Source organism: Corvus kubaryi, unplaced genomic scaffold (assembly GCF_017639235.1).
Source record: "Corvus kubaryi isolate FWS band 111438036 unplaced genomic scaffold, C.kubaryi_AGA036_p1.0 37354, whole genome shotgun sequence".
Lineage (NCBI taxonomy): Eukaryota > Metazoa > Chordata > Aves > Passeriformes > Corvidae > Corvus > Corvus kubaryi.
Window position 1 is genome coordinate 272,338 of NW_024581116.1, and position 23,819 is coordinate 296,156.

The 23,819-nt window shown below is 43.9% G+C and overlaps 1 protein-coding gene across 2 annotated transcripts in view; it reads right to left on the minus strand.

Moving 5' to 3' along the window:
* INTS9 (integrator complex subunit 9) overlaps nucleotides 1-23,819 on the minus strand; it is a 61,824-nt gene that overhangs the window by 35,415 nt on the left and 2,590 nt on the right. For both annotated transcript variants that reach the window (XM_042032756.1, XM_042032755.1), the window contains exons 2-8: nucleotides 20,330-20,457; nucleotides 16,038-16,098; nucleotides 13,793-13,855; nucleotides 10,016-10,155; nucleotides 8,261-8,347; nucleotides 3,991-4,111; nucleotides 2,181-2,315 (exon numbers count right to left, since the gene is read on the minus strand). In XM_042032756.1, the coding sequence (XP_041888690.1) occupies nucleotides 2,181-2,315; nucleotides 3,991-4,111; nucleotides 8,261-8,347; nucleotides 10,016-10,155; nucleotides 13,793-13,855; nucleotides 16,038-16,098; nucleotides 20,330-20,394 (672 nt within the window). In that variant the 5' untranslated portion in view covers nucleotides 20,395-20,457. The remainder of the gene's footprint in view (nucleotides 1-2,180; nucleotides 2,316-3,990; nucleotides 4,112-8,260; nucleotides 8,348-10,015; nucleotides 10,156-13,792; nucleotides 13,856-16,037; nucleotides 16,099-20,329; nucleotides 20,458-23,819) is intronic.

Below are 23,819 nucleotides of genomic sequence, written 5' to 3' on the forward strand. Positions count from 1 at the left end.
TGACTCTCTGTAGTGTGTCCATGAAAATGAAATGCCAATAATGCAATAAAAAATAATATGGAATCTGCCTGTGATAATGTACATAATGATTATGGCATATTAGATCCACATAATTTCAGGTGCCATTGCACTGAGAGGGCCTGCATTGATTTTCGTGGGTTAATGTAAAGAATATGTCTTAAAAGGCTTTTAGTGACATGTCTGAACCTGTGCTGTCAACTCCTGTTCTCCACTTCAGTGGCAATGGTGTCAATTCCAGCCTCAGGAGAGGGGGAGGCAGAATTTCAATAGGAACCATCTGTCAGAAGAACAGGGAACAGTTAATGGTGCCAGGCCTAACTCCCAATTCATTGGGAAAGAAACTTTGGATGTGTTCAAAGGATATCCTTTTTAAAACAAAAACCAGTGACTGTTTGCACACACTGATAAAAAATGGGAATTTCACGATGAACTGCTCACCATGATCCTATGGAGAAACAGGATGGACAAACAACTTTTCACTCCCTGAGGAAAAAATGATTTCTTGCTCACAATTCTGACTATGTGCCACTCAAGATATTGTTATCATTACATATTGTCTGTCAAACATCAAAGAGACGATGAAGAGCTGCTTGGCAGCTCCCAAACCCCATATACAGGAACACCAGATTGCAGCAGCCTGTGCTGGTGCTCACAGGGATCAACCCCAGGGCAGAAACCATCCATTGTCTTCAAAAAGCATCTGGAAGCAAACGCAAGACAATGATGGTATGGGGTAACATCTGTGATGTGGTAAATAACAAGGAAAGTACAAACTGAATGTGATTTTAACTATCTGTTAAGCTATTCCTTCTAAAGATGTGTTAGGATAAAATGATCAAAGTGCAAGGGACTGGATGGTAAAAAATGAGGTTCTGGAAAGCACGTGGGACAAACAACACCATCAGCAGAATGGATAATCCAGGTTCCATCTCCTGCTGGCAAATGGAGGTCCCTCAGGTTTCAGGGAGGTTCACAGAACCTTTTCCTGCACTTTTAAAGCTCAAACTGCCCTGTCTGACTGCTCCCACCTCTGCAGGGAGTGCAGCCCACAGTCCATGAACAGTTCACTCACACCCCATTCCCTGCCACTGGGAGTTAATTTCCTTAAAAACAGGGATTTTACCAGAAGCTTCCAGAGAAACGTTCACCTTTGGGAAATGATGAAGCCTGGCCAGTCTGACCTCATAAACTGAATCACCATTTCATGTCAATGAGGAGAAAACATTCCCAGTTACCAAATTACTCCATACAGGGCAAAGTTTGTCCTCACAGGAATATTCCATTCACACATTGTCAAATCTTGCTGCTCCTTCTCCAGGAGGGGAGGAGAGAACACAGCCCAGGATGGAGTGAGGCTGATTAGAAACAGGGATTTAGAGGCTCTGATACATTTTGTACACCTAAGAATGGCCCTACTATTAAGGATCATTTATCTGCTGTAGTTTCTCAGCCGAGAACAAGCTTTTAAGTGAGGGATGCTCAGAAGCAAAGCTCTCCAGCAGACACCCACCTTGGGGGAAATCACTTACTGATCAAAAACCTGACACATCTTCTAAATTATTTTTAAATACCTCCTGCAATAATGCTTTTAACTATTCTGACAACTTCTGAAGCACACGGCACTGCGAACTTCAAGCCATTCTTTGCACTAAGAATTTATGGATCTAGAGAGAATTAATTTACTGGAAATTACATCTACAGCACTATAAAGACTTTGCCCTTAGCAGAGCAGGGTGGAAAAGTTGGCAGCCAGTGAGCTATCATTTCTCCCAAGGAAGGATGTTTCAGAAGTGATATAAAGCAGTCTGTGAGCTGTCTGTGAAGACTCTTCAGTCAAATATGGATTTTTAAAAAAAGTCACTAATGCTCTTTTGTTTAACTCTGTTGAAAATTTCCTCTTTAGATTGAAAGACAATTTCACAGTTTTAAGTTAACATCAAATCAACAATAACAAAGAATTTTAGTTATCTTTCCTTAGCAACTATTGATACCTGTCACTTGTCAGGATATGTCTTATCAATGACCATTAAGTCCAGGCACTGATAACACAGTTACCTTAGTATGGCCTCTATCCTAAACCTGATCCCAGCTGGAATAACCCCTTTTTTTGAGCAGAGACAGTTCCCCCTAAAGAGACTAAGAAAAGTCAGGGGCTGTACCTGAGGGTGTGTTGTAAGCAGAGAAGATCCTGAAACATAAGAAACCTTTTCATAGTGTGACTGGATAATCCAATTGGAACTCCCAAGAGCATAGCCCGAGCTCAGAGGGGTGACCTGCACAGCACCAAACAGCTCCTGAAATACATAGTGAGAGACATTAACTTGAGAGAACCCCAAAAGAAGTCAGGACAGGTCATTTTATCATCAGTGAGATGAATTTAAAAGCAGTTCTGCTGCTCAAAGCCTTTGTGAAGCTGTTCTGCTGAGAATTACATCTGCTGGTTTTACCTACCCATGTCTAACAGGACACACGTTCTGAGATAAGCTTTTCCTGAGGCAGAGCCTCCATAAAGTCTCTCTTCTGCGTGGATTTTATGGCATCTGAGTTCACACTGAACAATGCCTCAAAATGAAGGAATCAACCAGGGTCTTGATGCTCTGCCTGACTCTGCTCTACTGAAGAAGTTTGTGGGAGCTTTACATTTTTGAAGACTCTATTCTTGTTTAGCCAAAGTAAATTGGTATTGGCCAGCAGGCAAGAAGGAAGGACAAGTATTTCTCTACTGACATAAAACTCTGCTTGAGTTGCAAATTTTACTGTGGGAAACAAATTTAACCTCAAACTCACTCACTTTCTAACTTTATTTCTTTTAAATGCTAACTGCTGGTGATTTAGAAACAACACCCTGCAAACTCAAGCCACATTTTAGTTTCAGTGTAAGCAACCAGACAGTTGCCTCCTTTCCAGGTGTCATTAGGAAGTGTATTCCTTTATCTGTACCCAGGAATGTGGTACACTTGTTTGGAGAAAGGAAAATCAGCCTTCATGTACAGACCTCCCTAATGTGATCCACCTTCTGGTTACTGAATAACAGAACAAGCATCTGATTCATGCAATACTAGTAATTTTTCTAGTATTTCAATACATATTTTGATGCCTTGAAAAACAAGGCAGGGGGCCTTCATCCCTCAGAGTGTATAAGCCAAGGCTCTAAAGTCTGATTATTTGAAAAGTTAGCTTGGGAAGAGAAAAAATATGGGTTTTTTCCCCCATAAAAGAATGATTGGCTCAGATGCACAGATGTAGAATTGGAGGAGATGCATCCACACTGTGAGGACAGTCAAAAATGACACTCAAAATCCATGGATAATGAGGAGTCACAACTTACTTTAACCCATATTTTTATTTTTTATGACCTCTGAGCAACAAAACCAGGTATCATGGCTCACACAAGAGCAGGGATCATGGTCCACTCGCTGCCTACAATCCATATGGGATCTGCAGACTATGGAATTGTTGGTTCAGTTCATTCTGGAAACTACACTGGATTATAGTCAACAGCATTACAGACAATAACTGTTAGCTGGGAGCCCTGGGAAAGGAGCATCTGAAGTTCCCATTGAACCATTAGGTTTTGTTTACAATCCCTAATTTACAGTACGAAACAAAGTGGAGGCTAAAGCACTCAAAAGATTCCCAGAAGTGAGATAGGGGAGCTGGGAAGGGGATGTGGCTTAGAGACAGAGAGGATACATTCACTCCCTGCATCCTCCCAGCTCTCAGTGGGCCAGCCATCAGCTCCAAATTTGAGGGCATGCCACCTTAAAATTGGCCTCCCCAAGAGGAGAAACAAATGGATATTCCCTGATTTCACCAAACAAGAGCCCTTCCTGGGAGGCAGACTGAGGGTATAATCCTGTCTTGCTTGCTTAGGTTAGGGTAACTAAATCCTACACAGGATCTAGAGGGGAAAAAGAGCTGGGGAACAGTTGTTGGTGTTGCCCTGAGGGCAGCTGTCCAGGTACTCACGATTTTCTGGGAATAGCCCACCAGCTGGATCTTGCTGAGGGCTGCGTTCACCTCTGGCATGGTGTAACACTTCCTCCACATGGACACCTCCACCGCGTCCTTCAGCGGGGCCGGCAGCAACCTGCAAACACCAGTGGGATGTTCTGTGGGGATCCAGAACAACAGCTGGTGCTGGACCAGCTTCTGCAACCATTTGCATTCTCCAGATCTTAGATTTTACCCTTATAAATTTTTATTTTCAACGTGCCTGGTGCTTCAAAGTGAGGAGCAAGACTTTCTGCCTGCTGAGGAGCAGAGATACGCTTCCCACTCTGCCTCACCCCAAGGACTGCTCTCCTCCAGCTCTCTTTGTTGCTGTTCTGTCCAGCCCTTGCATCAAAGAAGTAGCTGTGATCAAGGTGTTATCACAACTCTTGAGGTATTTTCTCCACTGATGAAAGATGCTGGCTGATCTGAGATGTCAACATGAAATGCACCTCCAGCATTGGTAGAGAGGACTGGGATCTTGGATCAGTGTCCATTTTTCATATCCTAATAACCTGAATATTATCCTAATAATCTGAAACAATCTGGTGATTAAAATGCAGGTATCAGAACACAAGCAGGGATGGCTCTGCCCTGATTTTTGCCCCTGGTCTTTTCCGAGAGCACGTCTCCCTGCAGCTCAGCTTCCCTGCCTTCAATCCCACTTCCCTCCCGAGTGCCCTGGCAGGGATACACAAGCTGACATTGCAGAGCTCTTTGAAATCCCCTCCACGGAAGTATTTAAGATGTTTTACACCAAAGTAAGATCCATCCATTCTGCTCCTCACAGACACTGCAAGTCAGCTGGCCGGCGTTGTCAAGGGAAGAAGTGAACTATAATGTCACAGGCTGGAAGAGGGATGGCTAACTTCTGGGAAATAAATCTTCCTTAGCAACATGAACTAAGGCAGGAAGCAGCACAGCTGCCAAATGCGTAAGAAGAATAGGATTTTTTTTTGTATATTAAACCAATGCTAAATCAAAGGCTAATTCAAACCAATTTCCAAAGATTTATGGAAATTGGTCAAGTTTCTTTGATCAATTTGTTTAAAGGAATTTAATTTATTGTTATATCTACTAGGTCAGTGAACTCCTCCATAATTTAAGATACTGAAGAACGGATTAAGGGCAGCTCTTGCCAAGACCACAGCACAGGACCAGAGCGATAACTGTAATTCCAGCACATGCTGGCTGAAAGCACTCCGTGCTTCAGGAAACAAACAAAGCCTTCAAGGTCTTTGTTGGGAAGTCGTAAGCAACAAAAGGCCACACAATGTGGAGAGTTGTCCACCACTGCACTGAAGCAAATTGCCTGTAAAAGCCTTTAACCTACCATAAGAAGCATTTAGTGTTGGATGCTTTCAGGAGCTGCTCTTCTGGGAAGAGGAAAATGTTTCTCCAGGTAATGGAGAAAGTGGGGAATTATCCTTGGTGATTGAAGTAAGTTTCTCTTAGCCTTGACTGGCTACACTGTGAAAATACTCTGATCCCTGGCAGAGACCAGTGGCACCAGTCTCCAGTGGTTTCCTGTGGCTGAGTGACACAGATACAATGAGGTGCTGGTCCCTCAGATGTGCCCCTGTCAGCATTCAGTCTGTCATCTCACTTCTAAAATCTCTACGGAGTTACCAGAGGATATTTTGTGGTCTGGAGTAAATCTACCAACACCATGGCAACATCCTGTTATGGATCACCTCACAACAACCAGATGTATGAGGGCAGCTGCTGGGACAGCCACAGACAGGGAGGTACCACAAATCCACATGGTTGAGGGTGCAAAATTCATGCTTAAAAAATGGAGGGATTTGTATTCTTCCCTGGGATCTGCACAGAGACAGTCCTCCTGGTCAATGCAAAGGGTGACATTTCATGTATGACTTAAAATCCCAGAACTGTTTGAAGGGAGAGGAGGACGTCAGCACCAAACTACATCAGACCCCGGCCTCTCTCGTGCCCTGCTCAGCCTCAGGAAATAGCCTGTTTCAAACACTTTAAAACATATAGGAAACCATCAAACAAGAAGTCAACAGAGTGCCTCTCATAAGGCAAACTTGCTCTTTACCCCCTGAATCCCAATCAGTGTGAAAGATATCCTGGCTGACATCTACAGAGCTTCCTTGAGACTGCTCATTTGAAATAAAACCCAGTGGCAATAAAACTGGCTAAGCAATTAGTTCAGACTGGATCTGATAATGGAAAAATGTAAACCACTATAATGAACTTATTATATTTTATACAGTATTTGCATTTAAAATGCTCCAGTGCTTTATCTAATGAAGATGATAATACTTTGTGTTTTATACTAACTGTTTGGAGTAGAACCAGCTGAACTGTAAAGCAGTAATGGGGATTGATCAGCCTGAAAAATTAAAGTTAGACTCAGAAGTAATAAGTATTCTGTTCTAGCAACAGCCAAGTAAGAAAAAAAACCCAATTCATCAAGATCACATTTTCTTAACTAACGGATGTCAGTCCAATCCTGCATGTGCCATTAGCCAGGTGCTAATTTGTGGATCAGTGGATGTTTGCTCACATGCTCGAATAATCAGTTCCATTCACTCCTGCGTGACACTTGTCACCAGGCATCTCAAAACACTTTGCAAACATTAATTAAAGTCCCCGTGTGCCCTCTGTGCTGGATGGGAGCTCTGTTTTACAGATGTACAGGGAGGTGAACAAGGAAACTCAGAGCACAGGTGGGGCAGAGGTGGAGTTCACATTTGTCCCCTTGTTCCAGCTCAAAGACAACATTGGTTCATACCCGCAGAGTTTTTAATACACAAATTTGTTTTATTAAACAGATGTTTAGTACCTCCTACCTCCCTGCTACCCCTTTACAACAGCTGCTTGATGGAACTATGAATTCTGGGGGACATCCCCAGCAACAGGAGAGAGGAACATGTATTTAAAAAACCACTTCAAGGAAAAAAAGGCTCCAGCCTTCTACAGCAGCTGAATGAGAACAAAGTTTCCCTCTCTGTGTTCTCCTCTGGAATAATCAGCAGCATGCAAAGTGCCAGGCAGCACTTTCCCTAAAATATGACCACCAGGAAAGTGACATTATATGAGCTGCAAGATATATGATCCTCCTTTAAACCATGCATACAAAACACGCCTGGTGTGACAGGAATAATGGCTCCAGTCCTCTCTCTTCACAAACTGGGAGCTTCAGCAGTGGCTCTGGGCAGGCCAGTGGACCCCAACATTTAAAACCCCCACTATTCTGAAAATCCTGCTAAACTTTATTGTATTTAGTTTTGCTTTACATCTGAGTTCTACCTGCCTTCTTCAGAAGCATGAGAGTTACAGCGTAAAGACTGCTCCTAAATTCAGCAGGGAAACTCAATATACAGCTAAAACCATGGCAATTTGGATTTTTAATTTCTTTGCTTTGTGATATTGGAAAATATCAAGGCTGCTCTTCTAATGTAAGAAATAATTCACTTTAAGGAAACTTCTAAATCAAGCCATCTTAAGAATTAGGAGTATAAAATGGGAGATCAATTAAAAATGCACAAAGCAGCTTTTAAAAATAACTTTTTAATCAACCAACTCTATCTTTAAAATGTGCTAAAAACGAAACTGTCTCCTCCAAGGAACATGTTGTGCACCTAAAATTGTTTTTATTCCCAAGGAAAGCATCAGCTGCCATTAATAAAGTGTATGGATAATTTTTAGATTCCATAGGCTTTCAAAAATTCTGAACATCTTGTTTTGATGTATATCTGGAATAATGGACACAGTGCTGCCAAATAACCTTTTAAATTCAGATTTTAATTTGTTTTTAAGCCTTGGAAAGCCAGAAACCCCACCTCTGCTGTGCAGGTGTAAAAGAAGATGGGAAGAAAGGTAACGTCAGTGACCTCCAACAGCTGTGTCTCAGCTTTCTTAGTATGTCAGCAAACATGGAAATAACACTTAAACTATTCCAATGCAATATCATTAAATAGCCTAATAATTTCAACAACTTTTTATGATATTAATACCAAAATCTGCTGGGTTTATCTTCCATTATGGAGCTGAACTGTGTGAGGGGAGATCAGGGGAGGCTTTGCTGTTCCCACATGTTTCTCCAAGAAACGAATTTGTGAGGTTGGAAAACCAATAGTGTGCAAATGATTAAAGAAATAATCGACCTAAGGAGTCATAGCAGCAAATCTCAAATGGTGGGAGCTGAGCCATCCTTACAGTGAATCCAAACTTTGGTGTTTTAGGACAGTCACCCTTCCTGGGACTTGTTCCTTACCTTTGTACCTCCTTGTTTTTCCACATGGAGGCAGACTGAGCCTTTGGCACGCGTTCAATGGAATTCACCAGTTCTTCCATGAGGAGCCTGAAAGCATAAACCTAAATTAGCACTGCCTCCTCTCACACAGGAGGGAACTTTGGCCCAAATCTTTCCAAAATACCACAGAAATTGTAACACTCTCAGGCAGTTTGAAGGAGGGGTTCTTCCCACAGAGGCCATTTCCAGCACTACCCCTGTTGCTCCACGGAGTGTTTCCAATTCCATCTGCCCGCTTGCAACAGAGGAGGAGATGGCCCACTGGGTTATGGGCTATTTGGAAAGTGCAAGATAATTTCCTCATTACTGACTGTTTGTGAGATGGAATGAGACAAAATACACAACAAAAACTCCTCAACTGATGCCTGTTTATCACTTAGGGGAAGCCAAGCATGTTGTCAGAGTGAACTCTCCTCATCTACCAACGCATATTTGAGACAGGAAAAGGTGTCAAGCATTAGAAATTGTCACTGCAGATTTCCCTGCCCAAAACTAAACAGCATTTGTGATTGTGTGCAGGATTTCCCTTGAAGGTAGGAGCAGAAGGACAGCATCTGGAATGACTTGGGATAGTGAGAACCACACCAGTGCACTCTCCCACGACTGTGCTTGTTATCTCCAGCTCTGGACCAGCAAAGCCCAGAGGTCCACTACTCATTCATATTTACACGATTCCTTTCACCTACAAGGGCCTTCAGTTTCTGTTTGCTTTCACACGATGGGGGAACTACTCTGGCAGGGGAAGTTTGCACACAACCTTCCGTGGACAAAGATTCCTGCCCTAAAGTGCTTACAGAATAGTCCAGATAGCAGGGCCTAATCTGGCTCCTAATTACTGAATGTGGCAGCTGCTCTGCATGAGAAAGGAACAGAGCACAAGTCCAGTCAGGCCTCATCAAGGGACAAACCTGCAGTGTTTGGTGCTGACCCGTCCAGACAACAAGACAATTTTGTAAGAACAGACTGGCACATTTGATGACAATTCTGGTTTTGACTGCACTGTCAGGTGTTAGATTTTCTACCTCAGTCTCCTATTTCTGCTATTTTTCTTAGTGCTTCTCTCTGGAGTGCAGAGCTCACATAGCTCAGCTGTCATTTGAGATGAAGTCAGCTTGGATTCCTTTCCGTGGGGTGAAGTGTGATTATAGGGAATCATAAAATCCTAGAATGGTTTGGGTTAGAAGGGACCTGAAAGACCATTTAGTTCCAACCCCTGACATGGGTACAGGCACCTTCCACTAGAGCCGGTTGCTCTAAGTCCTGTCCAACCTGGCCTTTAACATTTCCAGGGATGGGGCAGCCACAGCTTCTTTAGGCAACAAGTCCAGGTTTTGAGGTTTTTTTCTGATTGGAAAGACTCCTTTTGTTTACAGGGAGCAGAGAGGAGCAGGAGAGCTCTTTGATCCATGGGTTTTGAAGGTCTGAAGTTGCCTATATGGCAATTACTGCTTGAGGTGTCTCAACCCACTCAAGTTCCACTGTCCCGCATCTACGGCCTGGACTCAACACAAAGCACCTGCTGGAAATGTTGATGGTTCCAGAGGTTGGGAATCATGGAGTTAACACATTTGCAGCACTAAGGACTTGGCTGGCGTTCAGCTCCTGCCTAAAAGCCTCTTCGGAACATTAGACACCGCTCCTCTCCCCACATTGTCCTTTACACCTTCTCCTCAGCAGTGATGAAAGAGGAGCAGAGAATATGAAGGGGCTTTTTACCTGCCAATTTGAACAGTGGGCTCGGTGGCATAAACTGTTCCAGTGAATCCTGTGTACTCTGTGATGTAGGGCAGTGCCATCATGCAGTGATAGTTGGAGATCAAGATTACATCCACCGTGGAGAGGTCAAGCAGTTCAGTCTGAAAACAGAGGGGAGAGATAAGCAACTTGTAACCCTTTCACGCAGTTTAAGCAATGGCAGAAAAACTTCTTATTCTTTTTTACTTTATATTGCAGGAATGTAACTGGTTTATAAAAGCATGTCTCAGCTGTGGCAAAGATTAATGTTGCCTTTAAATGACACGATTTATTTTAAAAGTCCCCTAAAATGATTCCCTTCTCCAACCTGGAAAGGAAACCATGTCCTGGGCTTGTCTGTCTTTCAGGTGATGAAATGGCTGCTGTTATGAGATCCATGATTATTTTACTCTTATCCAAGAATTGATGTGTGCAACTCCTGAGGGAGGAAGAGACACCAAAACTTCTGCAGCAGTGATTTAGGGTGTCTAATATTTTTTTATGCAGCACATCATACTGTACCCCAAGAGAGAGATGAATGAAGATTGTATTTATTCATATGCTTAAAATAATCCTCATCTTTGCCCAAAGTAAATGCTTGGCATCTTTATCATTCACATTTTCTGCAGCAGGAGATGAAGCCCATTCACAGGATACAACAAAATGGATGGGTGGGCCCAATTTGTTTTGATGTGACAGTTTAGACAAGAGTTCTGAGAGTGAAAGAAGACTTCACACATTGTTAAAAGAATTTTAATTAGAAATATTTACTGGTAATGCCGTAACACAGATGGTGTCAAGTCAGAAATTTACAAGATTACTGACCTCTAACTCAGTCATTATAGAGCAGCTAATGGAATTCAACACTCATCAAGCACATATTATCTGATTACAAGGCTTGGTCCAGCAATTTGAATAAAAAAGGCAAGAAAGTAGGTCACTCTGTTTTGCAGAGGGCTGACACAGTGCTCTAGCAGCTTAACTCCTCGCTAAGCACTCATGATTTCAATCCATGATCACAGCTGATGTCAGAGCCATGTTCTCCGAGCTAAGAACAGCAGGTGAAACACCATCCTCAGATCCACGACAGGGCACCTTTTATTTTCCTGAGCTTCCAGGCAGGAACACACTCCCTGCAAGGTATCAAAGGATCCACTGATGCCTGCTCCTGCCAGGGCTCGGTTTGTCCATGCCTTGGCTTCCAGCTGCATCCAGACCGCACCGGATCAAATTCTGGAATGGTTTGGATGGGAAGGTCCTTCAAGACCAACTTGTTCTGCCCCACCTGGGCAGGGACACCTTCCACTGTCCCAGGTTGCTCCAAGCCCCATCCAACCTGGCCTGGGACACTGCCAGGGATCCAGGGGCAGCCACAGCTTCTCTGGGCAACCTCCGGTTGTGTGCCAGGGCCTCCCCATGCTCACAGGGAACAATTCCTTCCCAAGATCCCATCCATCCCTGCCCTCTGGCACTGGGAAGCCATTCCCTGTGTCCTGTCCTTCCACATCTCTTGTCCCAAGTCCCTCTCCAGCTCTCCTGGAGCCCCTTTAGGCACTGGAAGGGTCTTTCAGGTATCCCTGGATCCTTCTCTTCTCCAGGTGAGCACCTCCAGCTCTCCCAGCCTGGCTCCAGAGCAGAGGAGCTCCAATCCTGAGCTGAATCCCAGCCCAGGAGAGCCATCAGGAGGATGCACACCATCACTTTCCAACCTTAAGCATGCCACATCTCAGCACCCTAGAAGCATTTACTAATAGGATGAAAAGGGTGTCAAAAACAAAATAAAATCTTCCCTGGGGCTTGCAGCGATCCCACTAAAGTGCCTTTGAGCTGAAGAGGCTTCAAAATGTGTCTTGAATGTGAAGTGAGAGAGCAGAAGGTTGCCAAGCAAAGAGAGGGCTGCACCCTGCACTCTGACATGTGTGAGTGTACTCTGCTGCCGAGACAGCCTCTTATCACCTTGTGGCTGCTGGATGAGATCCAAATCTTGGCTTGCTTTGGCAACGGTGTTCCTGGAAGCGATACCGGCTAACTGCTTCTGCAGACAAGTTTCTTCAAAAGAAGTGCCATGGAAGGAGACAAAGTAAAAGCCTCTTTCACACAAGCTCCCTTTTATCCCATGCTGCCAAACAGCAGCAACATTTCCACTCTGTTTTCAGCTGGCCATGACTCCTGAATCTCCTGCAGACAGGTGAGCTCAAGGTGTGAGCTGGGTATCACAGGAGATCTCTTCTAGTGCTCACAGAGGAGATGTGGCATCTGTTGGGAACTTTGGGAAACATCTGAGAGGCCATTTTTAAAGTCCCTGCAATGGTGACATGTGCAGTTGGTTGCCATCTTCTGGTTGTAGGATGGGCTGCTGGGAAGCAGCTTCATGCAGGGATAACAGGGGTAAAACGAAGCAGTGACTCCCTGTCTGTCATATTTAGAGCTACACATGTGGGTATTTTCCAGCCCAAAGTAACCAGAAACCCTGGCTGAAGCACCCTAAACCCCAGCAGATTATCATTCCAAGGGGAATCCAGCACATCAAGCCTGTCCTTCTCAAGATCTGGGCCATAATGGCACTTTCTACAAACACAGATACTTCCCACACCCCTCAGTTTCACAGGACAGTAACGAAAAGGCTCACAAGAACCCAGAATTATTAGGATTTTTGGTTGGTCTTTTTTGCTATGATTGGACTATGACCATTCCAGTTGCGTTGGAATGGTTATAATCTGTGGGAATCACTTGCCAAAACCAGTACCAGAGCTGACAACTTGTTTGGAAGAATCAAGATGACAAGAGTGATGCCAGGGGTGAGTTCCATGGGATCCAGACAGAGGAACAATATTGCGAGAATCTCAGCAAGCTGAAAAGAACCTTCCAGGAGTGTTTTGTGCTTCCTGTCTACAAGGGCAGACAGAAACGGAAAAAAAAAATTGCTGCCCAAAAGAAACTGTGTCTGTCTTTGAAAGCCAGAGAAAACATCCCACCGTGAAATGAAAGAACTGATGTTATCACACTCTGAACACACTGAGGAAAGGGGATATTATTCCCATGCTACTCTCCATAATTCATGCCCACCTCTCTCTGCTCAGCTTTTTACATCTTCAGTTCTCCTACAGCATTCCCCTGATCAGTCAGGTAACCCCAGCTAAACCAAACATCTTCAACAGTCTTGCTTGCTTATTTTAAATCCAGACATTACAGTAAAAACCAGCTTGAGCAGCCACTTGCAGCCATGCCCGTGGACATGAAGGCACAGTTCTTCCCTCAAAGAGGCAGTAAAAGTTTTTAACCTGAAAGTGCTGCTGGCAGAAGTGCAGCCCAGCAGAATCCAACCTGGCCTAACCACAGTTGGCTCCCCAGGGAGCTCCACTGGGCACGTCCTGCCTCTGTGGTTGGAGACAAGCAGCTTTCCTTGCCTTCATTCCCTGCCCTTATCTAGATCAGCACATGGATCCTGCCAGTCAGCCCAGCTCAGTCAGGTTGTCTTTGGAAAGCCCATTAAAAAGGAAAGTTAAGTCTTATTCTTGCGTGAGACATTGATTTGCTCAAGGAGACCTTCCATGTCTCCCAAAACCACTGTTGAGAAGGGTTGTTTCCATCCTTTCAGTGTCATAGATCCTGGAGGCACCTTAACCACAGAGTTTTAGCAGTATTACTTACTGAGTATTAATAAATTAGCAGGAGGCTAATAATAATAATAATTTAGCAAGTTTCTTCCATGTGATTGAATGGAGTTGGATTTTGCAGTAAGGCTTTGAACAAACTCACCTCTGGTAAGCAGAATTCAGGCACAGAGTCTACAAACACATGGCCAGAGCACTCCTTTAGCTCCTGTAAAAAACCACACCAACACAGGAGACACAAAAATACAACACGGTGTGACTCCAAGCCAGCACATTTTGGATTTTCCAGACATTTTCTTTATCACAGGTAATTTCCAGCCCGTTACTACACGACATTTATCCCCCTTCTAGACACAATTTGGTGCAGGCAGATCTGCTAAAATTGCTTTCATGCCAGATGCTTGGTACTTGAAAAGATCAGATCCTCATTGAGAAGGGCAGAGAAGCAGCCTCTGGTAGGTAAGGAAAGAGCCCTGGTAATCACCAGGAAGGCAAGTTCGGAATTTAGTTTTGGTTCCAAACAACATCCAACCTTTTCTGTCTTTTTAGGACCAAAATACAATTTTTAGCCCATCTCGGAGCGTTTGATGAAACAGCTTTTGAGGATCTAATCTCCACAAGGCACTTTTTGTTAATCTCTATCCCCTATTTTCTTTCTCTTTTTCAAGGCTAACATCAAAAACTTTTGTCACATGAAAAGTCACATTCTTCAGGATTATATATGCAACAAAAATATTCCCAACTCTACTGCTAGCACAACTCACAGGCTCCCTACCACCCACCCTACCTTCTCTTCTGTCCCAAAGCGAGTGGTCTCAGCCAGCTTCAGACTGACAGAATTAAAGATTGAATCCAATTCTTAATAATTACAGTGCACCTGCCAACTAATAACGAATGAGCAATTACATCTAGTGGCAGAAGTCTCCTAACCTCATCTCAAGGGAGTTCAAAATGATTAAAAGTAGATCGCAGCACATTTCAATGCCTCTCCAGGACTGAAGTTTTACAACTGAGTGCTGTAACAGGAATGTCCACCCCACATGATAAAACACCCCCCTTTGACTCCTTCCCTTGCCTTTTTCCAGCATGGGTCAAAGAATTTACCATTCCAAGCACTTACGGTGGTCAAGGTGAAGTTAAGAGATGCTGCCTTTGAATTTTTAACACTATTTCTACTGCCACTGGGTGAGTTTGGAGGTTTCTCCTGAGCACACACTGCAGCAACAGCATCCCAGAAATTTCAATACATTCCAAGTAAAACTACGGTGACAGTCTGTCCATTCTTTGGAGCCCAAAGCTCTGACACCAAAGCTGGGGTTCAGGAGACACAAATTCCAGGGAATTCAAACTGAGCAACTCCATTGCTGCCCCTGAGCCTCTGCAGCCCTGTGACTGCCAGTTAGCAAGTGCTCTGAATAGAGCTGTTACTATTTTACCAACAGAAATGCTGCCTGCACAGTTTCTTTCGTCTCCAATGAGAAGAAAAATCAGGTCTTTAATCTATGATCTTCAGCTCCCTTGTCTGTAAAAATCAGATCAATCCATTTTGTCCACCTCAAAGCCCCTACAAAAGCAACTATTATCACTGTTTCCTTTAATGTTCACATAGTCAGAGAACAGTCTATTAAGCATTTTCTCCACTGGTACCTATTGCTGCCCACATTTGAAATGTATCTGCCTATTTTACTAACATCTGACATATTTTTGTGTTCATTGTTCCCCTGTGGCAGATCAAGCTGGACGCTGCAGTGCCAAGATTTGGTTGAAGCCTCAGATAAATTCTGCCTCCAAAACTGATGTAATGAAAAGAGGGGGGAAAAAAGAGCAATTCTGTGTCTCTCATGTCACTGAGGAAGTTCTGTGTCTTAGAATTAGGAGGCTGGAGATAATATCCTCCCTGCTATGTCTAGCAGCAGAACACATGTTGATTTAAGAGGCCAAAGCCATGCTTTTCCTCTCTGAGAGACCTCCCATAGGCAAAGCATTGCCTTTCTCATAGTTCTGCCTGAAAAAGGGTACGATACCAACCTCATTTACAGGCATGCTCTGAAGCCTCAGTGTCAGAAAAGTGAGACTGTGGAATAAAAGGCACTCTAAGAAGGCAAAGCACTATTATTTATGGAGCTCCATGAAATACAAAAATATTCACACTGATGACTTGTGCATTTTAAGAGGATTTTTTTATAATCTAGGCTACCTCTGAAGCCTGAGAGTTGCTATTAGCATTTTGTTTCAAAATGTTCTGCTCTGCAAGGACATCCTGGCTGGTAAAGGTACACAGAGAAACCTTTGGGATGAGTCAGCGTGGAACACTGCTCTTGCAGCACAAGCTCCCAACCTGGCAGGTAGCTTTTTGCATGGCAAGAAAATTCCAACCACCACCACAGTACCTTGTCCAGAAACGTGCTTCCATCTTTCAAAACCCAGCTGGGAAGTTTGGACAGCCTGGGGCTGTGGAAAGAAAGATGAAAAATTATTGCAATATGAACTGAATTATTATCAGTGGCTAAGCACAGACCTTCTACTTGGTGTCATACAGGCAGAGAACACCATTTCTGTCTCAGGGAAGTAACAGTCCCAATAAAACAGACAGACAGTTTCACTGTGGTTAAGTGTTCACCAAAATGACTTTTACAAATCATGATTATGACACTTATAAGTAAAAAGAAATAAGAGGATGAGGCATGCAGGGAATTTTTAGTCATTTATGGTGAGGATTTCAAAAAGGCTCAGTGCTGCTGAGTTCCCTGTGGTGAAACTGGATGAATAAACAGAAGTTAGGGCAGCAACAAACTCTGTGCTCGAAACAACACAAAAGCACCATAAAACTGTTCTGGGACAGAGAACAACAGACAAATATTCCCATTAGCAGTGGCAGGGAAAGACTGATGCTCTGGACTAAGTCATTCATAGACACAGGTTGGGATTTTATATCCACATAAACCATGGTTTCGTGCCCGGGTGTCACCCTGAAGACCTACACCAACAGCTGTACAGGACACAGGGGCAAGGAGGCTTTGTGGTGAACTGCACGTTCTAAGCAACAGCAGAGCCCCTTTTTTCATTGTTTCAAATGCTAATAAAGGAATTTAAAGGCGGAAAACGCAATCCTGAGTTTAGAGCAGTAATGGCTGCAGCCATTTGTTGCCACCATAACTGAGAGACTTATTTATATTTCACAGTGACATCTGATTTTTGTGTGAGCCGACAGCTTAGCTCTAATACCACTGCCTGCCCAGACTGAAGCCTATCTACACAAATCAAAACAAAAAATGAGTAAACAAGAGAATTGAACCCACCTGGAACCAAACCCTGCAACAACCTCAGATCTGCACACAGAACCTGGTTGCAATGCATTTTGCAAGTGCTGTGCACTAAGCTCTACAGTTTATATCCTTAAAGGGCTTTCAAATTCAACATCTTGAAAATAGGAAGTGATTCAAGGGCTCACAGGAATGCTGTCTTCAGACTCACAGCAGTATAAAAGAACAAATTCTGACATCCAAGTAAGTCACAAGGAAGGAAAAAGGGGAAATCCAAGACTCAAGCAATGAAGACAGAAGGTAAGAGGTGAGAGCAGAAGGATCTGTCATGGAGAAGCTGTGCCAGAGACGTGCAATTCCCTTTTGAGGATAAAGAGCAAGTTTGAAGAAGTCTGATGATAGAAAAGATGAAGTGGCTAAATGTGCTCCCCAGTGACATGTTCAAAAGCACAATTTAGGAGCAGTAATTTGGAGACTGAGGAGGGCTGAGTAGAATTGGTGCAGTGAGACTACAAGAGCTATGGAAAAAGCAAGAACAAACCACTCTGATATGCAACAACTGACAGATATAGGAGGAGAGGACAGGAACCTTGGCTGGAAGGGACACCTGGAGGGCTGCAGTCCAGTGTCTCAATGCCAGCACAAGATCAGGTCAGTCTGGCTTGTGCCTTGCAAATGCCTGGATCCATCTACGGTTTCAGCAGCACGAGGCAGAGCAGAATAAACTTTACTTGTTCTACTCCCCATAATTTAACCTAGTAAAGGTTTTGCTTTATTCATGATGAAAGAGCACTGAACTTGTACTAAACTGGCATCCACTGAGGAGTGAAGAGTCACGGGAAGCAAAATGAGCAGGTGTGTCTTGTGTGTGGCTGAAAGCAGAACAACAACACAGGACAGAAAGGACTCTTTACCTTGAAGTGAAGAAGCAACACAGCTCCTCCTGACATAGTTTTGACATTGTAATAGAGTGATTGATTAATCCAAAATAGCTGGAACTATCCCATAAATAATGTGAGCAAGTGTGTCATGGCTAGACAGGAAAGGTTAAGAGCTTCCCACATGTTCATTTTACCGTTTTGCATTTGACTTTGGTACAGGGGAGAAAACTCCAGTTGACAAAGCTTTACAGTACAGGAGCATAAAGAGTTGGGCAGCTCCATGGGCTGGTGAGAACAAGGACTGCCATTTCCAGGGCAAGGAGGTATCTAAATACCATTGCAGTGGCATTTTTTTTGAAGAGCAAAGAACTCTAAAAAATGTCCAGTCCCTTTAATGCCACGAACACTGCAGCACTTTCCTCTCTTATAGATTAAAGCGCAGGCTCTCAAAATGTTTGCTCAAGGAGGGTCCCATGCCAGGTACGACACAGGACTGAGCTGTGTGGCAAAGATCCTCTCTAATATCACACCTTTGGGCAACTTTGCAGACCACATAGTGAGATTTGCAGAATCCAAGGGGTTCACGGATCCTGCTGGGATCTATGGATTAAAGACAGCAGAGAGAAGCATGGCTCCTCTCAGGTTAAGGTCTCACTCAGGTCCATCTCCAGTTAGCACATCTGGTTCTGAGAGGACACAGCTGGGGAGGACCTCAGATGCGACAGAGCTGTGCTCAGATTCCTCAGGCAGTCAGTCCTTCCTGTCACCTTACCTGGCAACTGATGACAATGTCAGTTCTCTGTCACCCCATGTTATGTTGATAACACACATTTGAATTTCAGAGGTGTTTGGACATCATGGTAATGGACTCCTAATCTCTAATGGTACAACTATGAGTACTATAGAGATAAGGACTTTCCAGTGGCAGCCACATTCCTCCTCACATTTCTGACTTATTTCCACAACTCTCTGCAGGACACCTAGTTTGTAGAGGAGATCAATTACTTGCCCAAGTCCATGTGCTCAGGCCAATCCTTGCTCTAAGGGGTGTTCAGTCACCTCACTGACAAGATTGATTTGATTTAAATCCAAGTGTTTGCTCCGATTCCACTGGGCCATCAGGGGTCAAATCTGACATCCTTTCTCACTGAGTTTGAGCCACTTTAGTGCCGACATTCTGGAAGTGCTTGGGGAATTCCAGGTTGTGACCTGCAATTTGGCTGTTCATTCCCAGGGTCTGCTATCAGCAGACAAGGCTGCCAGATCCCAGGGGAAGGCTGATTCCTGCCGCTCTGAAGAACCTCTTAAGCCTTTGTTCAATCACCTCATTTTGCTACTTGTTCCTCTCTCAATTTCCTTTTCTTTGGGGGGGAGAGGGTTGGGAGAAAGCAAATGCGAGGCAATTCTGTCTGTACCTGGATTTCCAAAATTTGCTGCATCTGTTCAAAATCTATTACTGCACCAATTGTTGCAGTCAGCAATTGCACTATGGAATGGGACAGAAATTGACTTTCACACTGATCCCTCTGAGGGCATCTGTTGCCTCTCTACAGCAGATCCTGAACTCCACGTTCTTGCAGAACAATGCACACATTGTCTATTCCTTTCCTCTCCTCTCCAAAAAATAACAAATCATAGGAAGTGCTGGACAAACTGCTTTAATCTCACTAGGCCAATTAGGAAACTCTCTTTTCCAATCGTATTTCCCCCTCTCAATCAAGCCTTCCCTGAACCCAGAACATTCCTCACTTGTTTCTTTGTGCATCAAAGTTACTAAACGGCTTTTGAGAAAACTCCGACTGCTTCGCATCACTAACAGTGACTCATTCCCACCTTTCCAACTGCTAATTTTTATTATTTATTTATTCCATTTACACAAGTCATGTCACCCTAACTGAATATCCAAATTAGTCTAAAAACTTGGGGAAATACAACTTTTGTAGTAGGGCACAGAAAGGAGAGTCTCGATCTCCGGATTCTGTTCTAGACTCTGTTTTGATTTCTCTGCTGTTCCAATCCCGTGCCCAGCTGCACTGCCCTTTTATTTATTTAACTTTTAAATGGGAACAATTATGCCACACAGGCAACTAACAAGGGCTGCTAAGTGCCATTTTTCTTTGCATTAGTCTGTGCTCTGAAGAACAGCCTGAGAAGATGGTGGTTAAACAGGACCTGCTGGGCTCCACGCACTCCATCTCAGTTACCCATTTATCTCATCTTGCATGAAGAAGCCAGAAAGATGACAGATATGTGACCTCACTTGTGCTGAGCAGTTGCAGCAATACTTTACTGAAGCTTAGAATAAATTATCTAGAAAAACCAATCAATAAATCCATAAAATGTCTTCCGTCTACTGAGCCAAAGGACGTTATTTTGATAAAGAGAATTTTTAAGTGAACAAAGTCTATTTATGATATCAGATGATGCTGTTCATTTGTACCCATCCCCTCCCTCCTTCCAATACACCATTTCAGGCAGAGCACTCCAACTGCAACCCAAGAAGAGGCAGACTAAGTGCTGACAGGCCACAGAACTCACCTCTGGACCAGAGGCAGCGGGAGGAAATTGAGGGTAGACGTCATATCCAGCCCACAGTCCAGCATGATGGTGGTGGATTTGAACTTGAGCACGTTGCATGGCAAGGTTGGATGTCCTGACAGGCAGTACTGGAAGAAGAATGAGGAAGAGTTACTCAGGACCTTTACCAGCATGTCCCTTCCCTGTGTGCTGGGCACTGGTGAAGCTGCACCTTGAATCCTGTGTCCAGTTCTGGGCCCCTCACTGCAAGAGAGACCTGGAGGGGCTGGAGCACGTCCAGGGAAGGGAATGGAGATGGGGAAGGCGCTGGAGCAGCAGGAGAGGCTGAGGGAGCTGGGAAAGGGGCTCAGCCTGGAGCAAAGGAGGCTCAGGGGGGACCTTGTGGCTCTGCACAACTCCCTGACAGGAGGGGGCATCCGGGGGGGGGTCAAGGTTTGCTCCCAGGGAACAAGGGACAGGGTGAGAGAAAATGGCCACAAGCTGTACCAGGGGAGGACAGGTTGGATATTAGGAACAATTTCTTAAAAGAAAGGGTGGTCAGGCCTTGGAAGGGGCTGCCCAGGGAGGTTTGGAGTCCCCATTCCTGGAGGTGTCCAAGGAACGCCTGAATGTGGCACTCAGTGCTCTGGGCTGGTGACAAGGTCACGATGGGTCACAGATTGTACTTGATGATCTTGGAGGTCTTTTGCAACCCAAATGGTTCTGTGATTCTGTGACAGAGTGAAAGCACACCTATCCCCACAAATTGCCTTTCCCCCTCGTTTTTAAACACAGTTCCTCACACACCAAAATAAAACGTGATCTGTGCCCCACAGCTGTGTGTGTTCATTGAGATTTCCCCAGGTCAGGGTGTTAAGGGGCACATTTTCTTCACAGTTTTTCTGATCCCAAGGGTTCAGTGAAGGCAAAATTCTTTTCTCTGATTTAGGACATGTGGGATCTCTTTTTTTCTTGCAATCACCTCTTTCTCCCAAAAACCCAGGACATCAGCTTCTTCCAAACTCAGTCCTACTGGCAAAACTTGGCTAGAAAATTTGAAAACAACTTGGGGTGGACAGGGAGGCAGAGAAGCCCTGCAGGAAGACAAGTTTTATTTTGGTAAGAAACCTGCCCAAACAACTCCTGCACAGGTGCAGCAGCTCTGGGGCAAGTTCTCACCTGCTTTTTGTCCTGCTAAACACAAACAGGAAGCAGGAGGGACTTGGCAACCCCACCTGAATGGAAGGGTTTGTGTATCCAAATCCCAAAGGCTTTGCAAGCTTAATGAGCCGGTGAGCAGGTGATGTAGGGGGCACTTGAGCATCATTGAGATGCAGTCACCTCCTGTCTGGAGTGACAAACATTTAACAAGGCACGGGAGCTTTGAGTAAGAAGAGCACAGAAAGGTCGGCTTTAAAATGCAGGATTAGAGACAAATGTCTGAGTAGAGCTTGGCCACCTCCGACGGAGGGTTCCTCGGCTCTGAGGAGGGATTTTGCAACTCCAGTCTCCCAAGTCTGGACATCTGGCAGCACAGCCATGCTCAGGTGGTCAAATTTGAGCTTTTAAATTCAAGTTTTAGTCAATTAGGATGAAAAATCCCACTTGTTTGGCCGTGCACTGCACTAAAAACAGACTCAGTCTTTTTCTAAGTCATTTATCCCTTAAGCTTGGGTTCTATACTTCCCTCTACCAAGAGGAAAAAAAGCAGATGAATCATTTAATTTTCTACCTCTGCTCACAATATGTGAACACAGGACTGCACCTGTCTGCATTAACAGACCTCAAGGAGTGTATTTACATACATTCCTCAAAAACCTGCTTTAAACTATATTTAAATAGTAAAATCTACTAAGCCCCAAATATTAAATTTAAAATATCACAGAGGGTTTTGTTTTAAACTCACAAAGCCTTAATTATTAAGGAGTTACATCACATTTTGCCTTTCTTTTAGTAAAGTTTAAAAAAATATGTAAAGCCAAGCTGGTGAAGGAGTGAGGAATTCAGTTGGTTTATTCACAAATGTAACACACTCATGTGAAATTAAGTTCTCACCAGACCAGAACTTTGACAAATGAAGCTATAAATTGAAGTAAATAGAAAGAAACGAAGGGAAAAATAAGTTCTATTTTTGTAGCTTTTAAACTATTGGTAATTAAAAAAGGCAATGAAATATCACCACTTTTATCAGCAAAACGTTTTCTTGCCTTTTTTAATAATCATGAGTAGGATCACGACCTTGACATCTACGAGCTAACTGGAAAATCTTCTGTTTTTCCTTCTTTAAAAGCAGCTAAAATCATCTCTCTCTGTGGCTGTCATGCTGTGGTAAATGCATTCCTGGGAGTCAACAGATTCTTTCTACCAGATTCAAACAAAGTGACAGAAAAATAAAAAAAGCAGTTCTAAATTTCTATACAGCTGTTTGCACAGGTGACATTGCTGGGCCTGCACTTCTGCTAGAATTTTAGATTAGGAATCCAGGAATGGGAGTGTTTGCACTATGTGTGTCTCTAAACATTATACATATGATCATTTCCACACAGTTTATACTTATTCCTGCTTAAAACAGATCCAGAGATTCCAGTTATGTTCCTGATTGAACTAAAACGCAAGATTTTTGCTGCAGGATTTGCTTGCTTCCAACTTCAGCCCTTATGGCTAAAGGCTGGTGCAGCCAACACACAAAGCTGCCTCATCTCCTAACTCCAAAAGTCACGTAAAAAAGACACAAAACACACAAAAGACATAAATATACCCAGCCCAGCTCACAGCTTTCCTGGCAGGATTTGCAAACTGGATGAAAGTTTGACAGTGGGGCACAAAGGGCCCAAGGTGAGGGGCTGATTCCAGATGCTCAGGGCCTGGGAGAGGCAGGTTCTCCACAGACATCCCATTCCCAGTGAGCATCTCATGGATGGCCTAGTGACAGAGGAGAGAGATGGTGGCTCAGACTCGCAGCTCCAAAATATTCAGAGTTGTGCAGGTTAAAGGCAGAGCTTGGAATTCCAAGTGAAGCCAACAAATCCTGCAGTGCATTCCTCCAGTGTTAATATCACATGCCATCTTAAAATCTGGGGGGAATACTAGCACCGAGATTTGCCTGAGTAAAAACACCATTTGAATTTGTGGGAGTCTGATGTTTTCACCAGATTCTGAATCAGGTCTGGACTCCAAATTCCAGAATGGTTTGGGCTGGAAGGGACCTTAAAGCTCATCTCTTCCCAACCCCTCTGCCCTGGACAGTGAATATTCCTCTAGTCCCTCACCTCTACCCTGTTCTTCCAAATTCAACCCAAATCTATGAGAAAAGAGGATGAAAAGCATCTGACTCCTCTCCCCATAACCCCAAGATTCAGACACATCTCCAGAAAAATATAAGGTGAACAAACTGATCTTATAATTCTCAGCCCCTAAATTTATACACAGATCTAAAAATGCTGTGATACAGACTCCAGTCAGTTTGTATTTCCCCTCCCTACCCCTTTCCTCTCTCCGTCCCTATGCAAGA